The 13196-nt window shown below is 36.6% G+C and overlaps 1 protein-coding gene across 1 annotated transcript; it reads right to left on the bottom strand.

The window, feature by feature from the left end:
* Positions 1-6030: 6030 nt before the first annotated feature.
* LOC114524541 (transcriptional coactivator YAP1-like) lies at positions 6031-9797 on the bottom strand. Its single transcript, XM_028545652.1, has 2 exons — positions 8786-9797; positions 6031-7888 (listed from the first exon to the last, which is right to left on the bottom strand). The coding sequence occupies exons 1-2, from the start codon at positions 9223-9225 to the stop codon at positions 7054-7056; spliced, it is 1275 nt and encodes a 424-aa protein (XP_028401453.1). The 5' UTR covers positions 9226-9797; the 3' UTR covers positions 6031-7053.
* Between the last annotated feature and the right edge of the window lie 3399 nt (positions 9798-13196).

Here is a 13196-nt window from a genome sequence, read left to right as displayed (position 1 = left end):
CATGCCATCAGCGTACACCATTTGCCTTTGCTAAATACTAACGAGTTCCAAGCTAGGAAATTCACCGAAACTAGCTATATCATTACAATGCGTAATAAAATCATGGGTAACAAGACGCCTGCTCAAAGCGTTCACTCCGCCTGCATGCCAACTGATGTACATAACCCAGGGGTTTCTCGGTCAAAAATGAAGTTGTTTTGGGTTACCTGTAGAAATGCCAACTTCTGTCGCCCAAAACTACGACTACGAAAAGGAAAAAAGACCATGGCATTTTAAGACTCCGCTGCGCATACGCAGGCGGAGTAATAAAAACTATGCATGATTATATCAGTCATACAAATGTCTTGTAGACTTCAACGCATGTCTTGTAGACTTGTAAGATTAGAATTGGATCGGTAAAATTCTGAGAAGCAGACAGGGAAAATCCTAATTAATTGTCTTTGAAGATTCCGCACACTTAGATTTGCATCAAACTTCACACTTCGCATGCCCGAACGCATTATAAACAATAGATAATAAGCTGAAATCCATCAGTAGCTATTGTTATTGATGCGTTTGGCGCATGAGAAGTGAAACGTCTGACGTTTGACCCCTTAGGCCTTACACTCAGCAAAATATTGTTGCCATGTCAGTGGTCGTGGCAATATTGCAGTTCTATTAAAATTATTTATACTTTTAAATTTCAAATTCCCAAATTTATCGACGTTTCAACCTATATAAAGCCGAGTCTTGTTGTCGAGAAGTTGTTATATATCACATTTGATCCATTTGATGAAACGTTATACTCGACACTGCTACTCCATGCACAAACATTAAAAGGAAACTTTAAATCTGAGCAAGATATATGGATATCAGGATATGGATTGCAAAGATCAATATATTATCTATTATTATCGTTCAAGGCTTTTTGAAAACTGATAACTACGTGCTCCTGAACCCTACAATCTATATGTATAAGATGAATAACATGCTCCGAACATATCACACATGCATAACGCCCACTTCCGTTCAACCATATAGTATGAATTATCTAGTTTGATACCATTTTGTTACACAAGCCACTGCTTATTTTTTCTTATTTTTTTCTTTTTCACACTTTTGTGCATAACTTCATTTTATTCACGATGACTTACATCGCCCTTATTTCTTCCACTCACCAAAACAACACTGTATATAACCGTGCATGTGATTCGCTACTTTTAAGTAGTTGATATCTCAGCTTACACCTCATCTTAGGGCTAATTAGTTTCCCTGTTTTTCCGATACGAGGAACTAATTATCGTTAAGTGATTAATAAACAGAGAACTTCAATATTGTTTGTTTTATAGTATACGGATGTGACGCATATTGCTGGTCCGTCTCTCCCGCTCAACATCGTTCAACATCAGTCGTGAAACTTCCAAGTCATAGATTGCTGTTGCAGGTTCCATTCGAAAACTATATATTGCAATGTCACAATTAACGACTACACGTTGATCTATAATCATCTATTGTCATGCAAATGTAAAGCTGGGTTTTATGTCGAAATTTATCGGCAATATCGATTGCTTTATTCGGCTTTGTCGTGTTGATAGACAAAGGACGGATCGTAGAACCGCTGAGAACAAGCTTGTTCTAACATTCGGCGATTTCCATTGTCGGTGATCATTAGTGTAAAAAGAATTTGTTTGATCCTCGATTTGATTTCTATAAGCTATATTGTTACAAGCTTTGTATAGATTTGTAAAATTGTAGTTTTGAACTTCAACTTCAACAAAAATTAGTGCAATGGATGATGGGTAAAGTGATTGCGGGAAAGTAATTCTACATAATGTCACATAATCGACTGTCATATATGGAAGATTATTTACCCACTTATTAAATACTATAAACAAGTAAAATTGGCACATATTCAAATGTTCTATTATATTAAATCAGTGTCCGCTCATGAATTTTAACTTCCTGATAAGACTGAATTGCGTCAAAAAGGTAAATGAAAAGGTCGTAATGTTGAAAGGCCTTCAGTCAACATAACAACTTTGGTTTCCGAATATATTATAAAGTCACCTAACATTAATATTCACGGCAGGTTGGACCCATTTTTGTGACATTTTTCAAAGCTGCTAACTGGTGTAACGAGCTGAGCTGTCTGAGACACACACACGTTGAATCCAGTTTTTAAGTGTCTTTTATTTCATCCTCGTTCTCCCTATATACATGTGCTCAAGACTCTCATATTTCTAATTACAATAGTGCACTGTTACATTATCTAATCACAATAAGTGCACTTTTCAATAAGTTACATTTTCCCCTCAATTAAGTTTTCGTCCCCGAAAACAACATATTTTTACATATCGACGATTTACCTAATCGTAAGCATAACATTCGGGAGGACGTATGTTTTGCCGAAGTTGATAACGTTGGGGGTCACCTCATACTTTAAACAACACAAAAAGCGAACTTCGTTATTTATATTCGTATATCTAATTCTCAATTACGAGGTAATTCTGAACAAAATGTTACGACACAAATTTTTCACTGTGTCATCATTTCAGTCCTTGACTAGTGAAGCACAAATTATCTCTGCCCGTCACGTACTCGTGTGGTTTTAGACGCAGACGACAACTGACTTAATTTGCGGGTAACTCCTAAATCCGGCTCCTTCAACGTCCTTCTCTTCCAGATTTCCTTATCAGTCCTATAAGCAACAGAAAGCCTCGTGCCCACGCTTGTGTGGGATAACCTTGGGACGCTTTCCAATAACATGGACTATCAAACTGGTTCAATACAATCAAATTCATGAATGAAACAAAGAAAGGCTTAGAGGTAAAAATGACATCAAATTTTTGTCGATTCAAAAGTTTAGGTACATTAATTTTAGCTGCAGCAAAGCTAGACCGAAACTGGCAAACGTCCTTGTTCTTGGTTAATATAAATTAACACGTACCATGTAAATAACGTGGTTCATTCAGCAGCTACTATAGTTCGTAAAGATGCTTAATTTAAGGGGGGAAAAGTTTGATTTGAAATAATCGATTCTTAACTAACTAAAGACTGCTTTTCACTTACGCGTTTTTTATACGCACGTACACGTACGGAAAATTTTAAATGCTTTTTAATTTTTATTATTTAACATCTATATAGGTCAACTAATGCATACTAAAATATGCAGAAAACTAAGTTCCTTCGATTTCATTCACTCAGTTTTTTCAAAGGTAACATTTATAAGGATTTAGACTTTTAAATATGTGTATACGTGTTGATGAAAAACGTGTTAGTGGAAAACAGCCTTAACTTTAGTCTGCACGGCCTATGCAGTTTTTTAAAGCAATAGGTGGAAGCGTGCGAATTTAGGAACATCTGAATATCAACCTTTTTTTCCTCACACAAACAACAAAAACGTATATATATAAATGATAAAACACTAAAGACGACACGACCCACACATAACAACATGATTTACTGAATTCATTGCTCCGTTAGACCGTTACGTGTACCAAGACTAGGTAATGATCCAATTGACAATTCCCACCACTGCATCTATAGGAGATCATCTAATCGACGACGGTCACCACTCGTACTACGAAAACATTGTCCTATAAAGGCGCGCAGCGGCGGGTGCAAATTATGACGGGTGTATTTTTTTAGCCAAGGAGAATTATACGAACAAGGTCAAACTAATTTGACATTTCGGACAACGGTAAAAACATAGCCTCTGACATGAAATAAACTTTGAGTAAACATGTATAAATTGAGTAAAGCTATTATATTGTTCATTTGCAAGCTTTACTTGCACACTGCACGGTTTTTTATTTCATTCCTCATTTTCTATAGCCTCTGTTCAACACCAGCTGAAATTTATGATTTTCATTTTGAGTTCATATTACACACGGGTGAAACCGGATGATCTTGAGAATAGACAGCACTATTTAATCAAATTCCCGTGTGAATAAATGAACATGCATTCTGGTTTTGAATTTGAATAATCTAGTATGATAGGAGCCATGTATATTAAAATTTTGCTAAAGTGCAACGTATATTACGGTAACATCACACAGAGGCTATACTTGGCACTGAAATAATCCCAAAAAAATGAGATATAGGTACATTAGGAGAATGTGGTTGTATATTCATTAAAAGGTAAATCTTAGTTTATACATATATATATTGAGAATTATTGATCAATATCTTATGTCAGCCTGCCTCCTAGTTGATATAGAAGCATCGCGATGCCGATTGTTGTGCAACTGGCACCCCAAAAGCAATACAGGCCAGAGGCAATTGATTTTCCAATTTGATTAATTCAAGTGCCCTGTCGAGACGATGTTTTAATAAATTTGTCATCTGGTGTTACTTAGTACATTCTGTAAAAACTGCATGTAAACATTACATGGCTGTGTTTCTCAGTCGAACCGTGCCGGCATGGCCGCAATTGCATAGGTCAGTATTTGTGATTTCAACCTAAAATTGCATAAGAATCATATTGCATTTTCTCCACTGCATTTCAAACAATGTCAAAATTAACCTTTGGAAAAGGCGTTGTGGTCAATATATAAATATTGAACAATTACGATTGGAATTTCCAATGACTGTAGCACTATTTTGACCGTGTATACACTTCATCCTTCACTTCAAGGTTTGGACTTTGGTTGGGTTTTCAGTTAAATCTATGCATAACCTCGGCAATTTCGCGGTGTCAGTTTTTTCTCGCTAAATCAGTTTCTTATTGTCATTGATTAACGTTTGCAGTTTATTGTGACAATGATCAAACACAGGTGAATGAGAGATAAAAACAATAACCGACTTGCAGTTTACGTTTATTAACTATCGTTTATTTAGTCAGTAACAAAAATACGTCAAGTTTGAAGTTAGTCGCCAGACGCGTACGTTGGTGATAATCGCTCATCCTTTTCCTTTTAGTTTTGCCTATATAGCGTATAGAATCGCAAGGGTAAAACAAAGACTAGAATAAATAAATAAATATCTTGATTGTGCACTTGCCACATTTTACTCTGATTCAAAGACCCAAAAAACATACTCACAATCACTGACACTGCGCATGAGAGAAATACACGATAATCTCTGTGGGAATCACTGACTGCGTGGTCGCAATCACAGCTATTTATTTCCACTGAAATGACAAAGAGCTTCATTTTGACGGTATTTTACCTGAAGTAAAAGGCCGGTGAAGTATAGCGCCTGTAGGCGTACAGTCCAAGCATCACGATTTATTCTCACCCTACTCGAATTTGCAAATTTCTGGTCAGTGTTATTATTTGTATTTTATACATGCACGCGCGGAGAGAATCAAATCGAAAATAGACGAGAATTCGGCAACGCCGACCGAGTGAATTTCCCGTGTGAATAAATCGCACTGGATCTTGTAGTAGATGCATGCGTAGCTTTATCAAATTTATGCCGAGTAAAAGATAATGTCTAATCTATGTACATGAAGGTCGCATTCTATATACGCGAACATATATATGAACAGTATAAACTGTACAATAACGAAAATGAATTTAGGCATTAATTCGATGCCCAAACAGGCAAACAGTGAAACTTGATTGTACAATAACTGAATAACACGTTACTGACATTGTGCGTGATAACAACAAACGTGTTAAAACGTTTTTTTTACACTTTTTATGATGTAAAAAAAATTATCAGTATACAGACAGTAATAACGCGCAAAAATATATTTTTACAATGCAATAAACGTTTAGTTTTGTTGCCGCAATTTGATGAAGTACTATTAACTATATTATATGCTTCATGCCTTCAAACACTCGTATTGTATAGCCATTAAATCGTACTTGTTGAAACATTGCCAAATAATAAATGTCTGTGTTATCTCTGCGGCATAAACTAGGCTACAACTCAGTTGTTAGGGAGTCAAGGAACTCTGGCGGCGAAAACAACACGATTAATGCTGTTAGCAAATTTCAATGCCCAGAAAAACATTGTCCTGACCCACAGCAGGTGACAATTTGTCTTAATTACTTCTACAAAATACGATGAACAATAGCGTGCAATGATCACAAGAGGTTTAAAATACAACTGATTTAGATTTTAGAGAAGTGATATTGTTTAATGCATAAAAATAGTTCATTTTACGAATAAAAACTATTTACAAAGACCAGCATCGTAAATTGATATGTTTAGTTGAGTGTTTAGTGCTTTCAACAGATTCTGCATTATTCACTTGATTTGAGCCAAATGTACACGCATCTCTATACAATTCACTAGAAAGACTATGTTAAAAGAATGGTCGTAAGTCGTAACCAATATATATATGTACACCTTGCATTATCCATTAGAGCTCTCTATCATTAAAAATATTCATCTGTGAAATGTATAAATGATTAAAAAAATATAGACTATGTTTCATCCCTAAAATATAATGCCATGCACACTGCGTGATAGAAAACTATATAAACTATAATATGAATATCAATTGAGCCGACGCGTTGATGCTGTTCTTTTGAAACCACTCGTTGGTTCTCACACTGCCGTAAGGTACGAGCGTTTAATATATGAGCATTTAATATCAATTGCCATTGTCTCAGACAATACAAGCAAGTTTATTCTATTATGGGTGCGGCTTTAATTAACTTCGAACTAGAAATATTGAAAAAGTCAACCTCAAATAAAACGTTTGTTAAAGACAAATCGGTTTTAAGTTTCCTTCCTGCTCGAAGCGACATCTTGTTTGAACAAGGCAGAACTTTAAGTAATGTGATATGCAGTCAAGCGGCACGAGCTATAACACAATACTGAATTGCTCTGTCAGAATCCCTGAGTTTAGGACTTATTATATCATATTCAAACGTATTTTGCTTGTTCGTCTGTGTTGTATACTTAATTTGGCAAGTTTTCACTTAAAATAATTGTGAGAACCGAATGAATTCAATTAAAGTCGCCCACTTAACGGATATTCATATTTTGTCTATCTAAAGCTCAAAGATCACGAAAATATTTCGTTCTACATTGAATCCGAAATGTCTTTCGACCATTAACGTGACGTGAAGACACTATATTTGCTGTCAATCAGAAGTAGTGTGGGAAACTAAAATGTTACACCCAATTTAAATTATTTAAAAAACTATCGATTTTGTTAGGAGGTCCAAGAGCGGCCTCAACATCGCTTAACATTAAGTCTGAATTTATTTGATCAAGCCCAACTCCGAGATCATCAGTGTCCATACCTATAACTGAGTCAGTACCGTCCATTAAACCTACATCAACGTTACTACTTGGCATAAGATCAAAACAGTCTGGTAGTTGACCTGGTCGCAGGTTATTGTTGTTGTTTTGAAGGTTCTCTTTCGATCCAAAGTTGTCAGGAAGACCTTCATCGAAGTTGCCATTCACGACATCGAGATCGGAGCCAGAATAAAAATTCCCCAAGCCAAGACCAGAATCTGCCGACTCTTCTCTGATATGCCGACTTGTAAGAGCGGGTTGCGGTTGTGGTTCGTTGTTTGGTATACCCATGAAAGCTTCCCGACTTAAATTCATTAACATTGAACTACTGTCATCTTCTTTCGTGAGCAAACCACGCTTAATTACAATTTCTTGTTGTAGTAATTGTTGTTGTCTTCGTTGTAACATCTCTTTCTCCATTTGCAGTCGGTGTAGCTGCGTCTGATGCCGTTCAATGCCGTTATTGTGTGGTGTTTGCGGTGCTGGCGGAGGAGGACCTGCGGTGCGGTTCTGACCTGTGTTCATATTCGATAGACGAGGGTCGGCCCAACTTGTTGTTCGATTTAAATGGTTGATAAAATAGACCTCTCTACCAGGAGTGACCGCTTGCTGCCAACCTTCAGGTAATGCTTGTTGGTTGGAACTAAGATTTGATGTTGATCGTGTCTTCCTTGGGTCTTCCCAAGTTGTAGATTGTTCAATATGACTGTAAATGAAAGAAAAACTTGTACTTATAATTTTGCCCAAGGGTTTATTGCTTGACATTGGTTTAAGTGCTTTTACCTCCTCGCGGATCATGTACACGGTGGTACCAAATGCGTAGTTTCAATTCGTATTTATTGGATAGGGCTATGCGATTTGGTGATTGGGGGAAACAACTCGGTAACTTATGACAATGTCATACTGCTCCACACTCATCGGCTATATACGTAACGTAATTATAGCAAGATTTTTTGATTCGGGGAAACAAACTCATAAAATCATGGATGCGATATTTGCTGAAGGCAATCTCGCAGTATTGCAATAAAGTTCTACGGGAATGCCTCGTTAGACGAGACACTATTAATTCCTGATCATCATTTAAAAACTTCGTCATATTAAAACCGTGCGCCATATTTCTTTGTTTGTCAAGTGTAGATTAGTGTAGCGATATACGTTTACTAGGCAACTATATCTTTTCTTCACGCGAACATGTTTTCATTATATCACATCTAACGCACATCATAGTCCGAGTTGTTCGAGCACACTACCGTTATGGTAAAATTATTAAAAAGTACGGCAAGAGGCCCTGATAAAATGCTCTAAATTATACTGGTACTCGAATAAATCGTTTTGAGAACTCCCACATATATTATGCACGTCAGTATATTAGGCCGATTGTTCAGTTGCGAATGACAAAACACATTTACAATTTACGATACAGAATTTTTGATTAGATCAAAGTTTAAACAGCTGGCACTGAAGAGTTAGAAACAGTAGCTTTATGGTTATAATTTATGGCTTTATGATTGTAATTCAGTATCTATGTTGGTAAATTCACTTTAGAAGTCGATGAATTTATTTTGCTGTAGTATTGAACAACTACTATACGTTTAACACTTACTTCATAAAATATTTTAGTCCGCTGTGTGTGTGTGCGACTTCCCATCCTGGCGGCAAAGGACCAACGACATCATGATTCGATTCACTCGCATCGTAAGATTGAGATCGCATGTGTAAATTTTGCATAGCGTTATTAACAGCTTTCTTGCTTGATTTAGGAACGGTGAGCGAAGCAGGCGATGAATGGGCCCTTGAATGAGCAATGGCGAGACCTGTTGCTGGATTAATCTGTGGCGCAGCTTTCACATCTTGTCTTCCTTCTATATCTCCTGACCCAGGAGTAAAGAACGATGGTGGGAGTTTTCTCATACGCATCGGCAAAACGGGTTCTTTCTTCAATCCAGCCGTCTCACTAGGTCGAATGACGCGAAATAACGCTTCGAGATCATTTTCAGAATCTCCCTGTATGTTCACAACTGCCTTGTTGTCTTTCAGTGCCATTCTGTTATACGTCCTTATCCTTGATCCTAGTTAGCAATGTTGCCTGGTCAGTTCAAGGAAGCAAATGTGTGGGTAGGACAACCGATCTATACACAAATACGCCAAATCATTACTCATCTTAGGTGGTGGTCACGGGTGTGAACTGACGTCACATTAGCCTTTTGGGATGTCGTTGACATGACGACAACCAATCCTCAGCGGTCCCTCTTGTGTTTTAAATATATGTATATCTCATTGTCTAAATGCTAATTGTCACAAATAAAGTATCTTCCTTTATATACCTGGTCTTTTCTTTAATAGCGTGTCTCGGTATAGAAGCGTCGAGCAACTAAACAATCACATTTGTGTGAATTTGCTGAAGCGTGGCTGGACGTCTTTATGCCAATACGTCAAAGTGGAAAGCGTCACCTTTTGGGTTTTGACTTGGCATAAATACCCACTCATTTCTTCGCTTTAAGTTTAAAAACATTCAATATAAGTATACATCATAGTTCCTGCTAGCATAATGTGATATTCCTCAGATTGCCGTCACTCGATACATTACCATTACATTAAATTAATTTTTGCAGTGTCATCTTACTTTCATCGAGACGAGTTTGACACAATTTGAAAAGAATCGGATGTGAGGTTAATAGGTCTAATAACCGCCTAAGAACCTAAGGCTGTGTCTTGTGTATATTACATATAGCAAGTGCTCGATCATTGCTTGTGATATTGTTAGGTTATAATGACACAAGATCGATCGTTTCGTCGGCAATGGTACGTCAGGAAGCCTGCCTGCATGGTTCGTGTTCTCATGCAAGCGATGTTTACACGCTTTTTAATTTTGGCACCCATACGTCGTCTGGCGATAGATGATATCGCGTCTTTCCCAGAGAATTGCTCTGGGAAAATCAACTCCATGAGATACACAATAATGGCTAAAGCTTGCAAAACATGTACTTCGTTACATGAACTGCCTAAAAATTTGTGTTTGATATACCTAGCCAAAAAAGCTTGTGTTTTCGTGATGTCAGACCAGTTTAAGCGACAACCCGCCGTGAAGGTGTTTGTCATAGGATAAGAGTGTTGTTAGATGAAAACCATGTGTAAATATGGCTCTGTAACCTGAGCTTCTTACTAGCCAGTTTGCCGCCGTTTTTTCCCGCGTTACTTGCATCACGCAAGGACACAAGCAAACAGGTTTACATGACTTGTAATGAAGAAGCAACACTGGTACGCTCTAATAAACACTGGCCTGAACAACATGAGAATAGATCATGCCGATTAGATAATAATTAGTGAATGCTCACTGCGGGTGTTTTGTTGGCTTGTCGCTAATTTTCGCCCATTCATATCTAGTCGATGGGAAAGTTACCATCTTTATAAAAAAGGCAACAACAAATATTGATTCCTAATTTCTGGATCAATCTGTGGGTATGGTTCATTTATTTATTGCAAAAGTGCTTTTGGATAGAAAGTGCACGTTGGAGTCAGCATATGAAAGCTGAATCAAAAAAAAACATGGGTTGTGCATAACTGATAACACAAATTGAAAATACGAACTTTCATGAGCATTGCATGAGAACGTCTCTATATTTCAAACCCAAACGCTTGGTACAGTGAAAGTGTTTTGTTCAAATACTATGCAATTAATCAAAGGGACAAAAATAGCCTATTATACATTTACATTTTTAATATAATGAAACACTGAGATTATACATAAAATATTTTTATGGAAAGGATGGGAAAACGAAATGTGTAGGCGTATACGCGATCGTTTTAATATCAAACGAAAAGGCTGAAATTTGGAACCACAATTGAACCTACACTTGTGCGCCTGTGTACACCACCATCAGATGATATTTTTGATTTCTAACTTAAAATTTAGCCCCATAAACAAATTTTCTTGTCACAAGAAAAATTTCCTCGTGTGAACAAGAATATTTCCTCGTGTGAACCGGGTTCAAGGTTTATTGACATACAGACTTTAGCTGCATGCATTTATGCGTGTATATAAATAAGCATTATATCCTATAGCTATGGCGATCGTAATTTATTTTATTTTATTCATCAGTTACTGCTGTATGTAAACACACATATGTAAATGTAAATCAAATGTAAATCATGCTCGAGGCCTTGTACACATACTCAAGGTTATGTTTCTATACCCACATAACGTGATAGAAGAATAATAAAACGATATGAAAGATGTGACATTAACATGTGTATAGTTGTTGCAATTTTTATTTTTGAATATAATAGATTGCACCGTAAAAATATACTGATGGTGCGAAAAAAGGTCGTACGGTGCTAGCGCTAGGTAAAGCTCTTTTGCGCAAATCCCAAAACAGCGAGCACGTTGTGATAAAATAATACAAAAGTCTAGAGGTATGCTTTCCTTCCATGTCACGGATACATGCGTGATTGCTAGTTCGATTAAATTTTATTTCACTATTATTTTAAATCATTGTCTCGTGTCCTGTGGCGCCCAGCATGGTACAACTCATATTCGACCACCTAACTGTCATGCAACTTTCGGCAAGTTTTCTATGTTCGTAGGTGTCTCGATATTGACAAGCAAAAGGTAAACAAATTCGCCATCATGCAAATTGAAAGCATTTACAACAGATTAAATAAATTTTAACTTATATTAGACATGCGTTTCAGTGATTGCATGTATTCAGACTTTATTAATTACAGTTTGCCTTACTTGGCTCTATGCCCAGAGTAATTGAGATGCAAATTAAAGCGATTAACTTTAGTTGTTCTGTCACTTGAGTGTTATTATCTCTAAACAATTTTCTATTATAGAAAAATCTAGATCTACCAAAGCTGATTGTATTGGAAAATAGTTTGCTAGAATGAAAACATTACCTGTGACACTGAATGTTTTAATTCTTAGCTTTTTATCCTTGCTTTCGCTTGGGTTATGTAATTGCAACATAGAAGTTCTGACCTCCCCTCTCTCCTCTCCCCTCTCCCCGTTTAACAACTAACGCTTTTGATCGTTCCTCTTCTCGCCTGACATCCAAAACCAAAACTTGTACTGCTTCTTAGATCGCACTTAAGTGTCAGCTTGACATTATTATCAACGCCAAATGGATTTGAAACCGTACTCAGATGTATCCTACGTCAAAGTTCTGCATGTCTGAGCACTGGATAAGTGGGTGCATTTATGTACCGTTCTTCCTACCGTTTAAACAATTTATTTACTCGAATTAATATACTGAGACTATGCGTAACCCGATTAAACACGTACAACGCTATCCATGCAACTGAAACCCACTGTAGAAATGTTAGATTTAACACTAAGAACCATGTTTGTTGGTTTTGTGAACTTTAGTCACCCGCTGACTTTGTACTGACGGATTATATCTTATTCGATGATGCACCACGATAATGGAATGATTTATCTCATTTTTTTACTGTCTTTGCGGTTCTAATAGTTTTCCTACAGAAACATAGTGTGTGGTAACTTTCTCTTAAGATTCCTGTGATTAGAATGTTGATATTTAGACTAAACAGTCTGTAATTATACACGAAAGACCCCAAGGATACCGTGAGATGATGAATTAAGTATAATATGGATCAGATTTCATCATGATCACCATTGACAATACATGCATTCATCGTCACAATCATCAGACCAATAAAAAAGAATTGAACAATTGTCATTGAAGAGTTAAAACGTATAAATACATGCGGCAGTCGTGAATTAAGGGAGCTGTTCGAAGATATATAATTGTTTTGAACTGCATGTTTTCATAGAAATCCACTTTTAGCGTGCAGAGTTTCTCTCTACAACGATTCATAATTGAGAAATAAGAAAATATCAGTCGATCATCGAAGCAAATATTCTACTCCGAAATATAACTTTTTCTCATAACATTCTTCTTATATCTTGGATATCTTATTGTGACAACAAGAAGTCATTTATACTGACCCAAAAATAAGAAGAAAAAATTAAATATAAGATTTTTCGATAACAT

This window comes from Dendronephthya gigantea, unplaced genomic scaffold (genome assembly GCF_004324835.1).
Source record: "Dendronephthya gigantea isolate DGI-Jeju-01 unplaced genomic scaffold, DenGig_1.0 000031F, whole genome shotgun sequence".
Taxonomy (NCBI): Eukaryota; Metazoa; Cnidaria; class Anthozoa; order Malacalcyonacea; family Nephtheidae; genus Dendronephthya; species Dendronephthya gigantea.
Note: the sequence above shows the minus strand (reverse complement) of the source record. Positions and strands in the feature narration are given on the sequence as shown.

Bases quoted from the DNA above. Each gene is read 5' to 3' on its own strand.
- LOC114524541 (XM_028545652.1), bottom strand. From the start codon at position 9,225: ATGGCACTGAAAGACAACAAGGCAGTTGTGAACATACAGGGAGATTCT. The intron at 7,889-8,785 runs GTAAGTGTTAAA...TTTCATTTACAG, and splicing joins GGACTAAAATATTTTATGAA to TCATATTGAACAATCTACAA.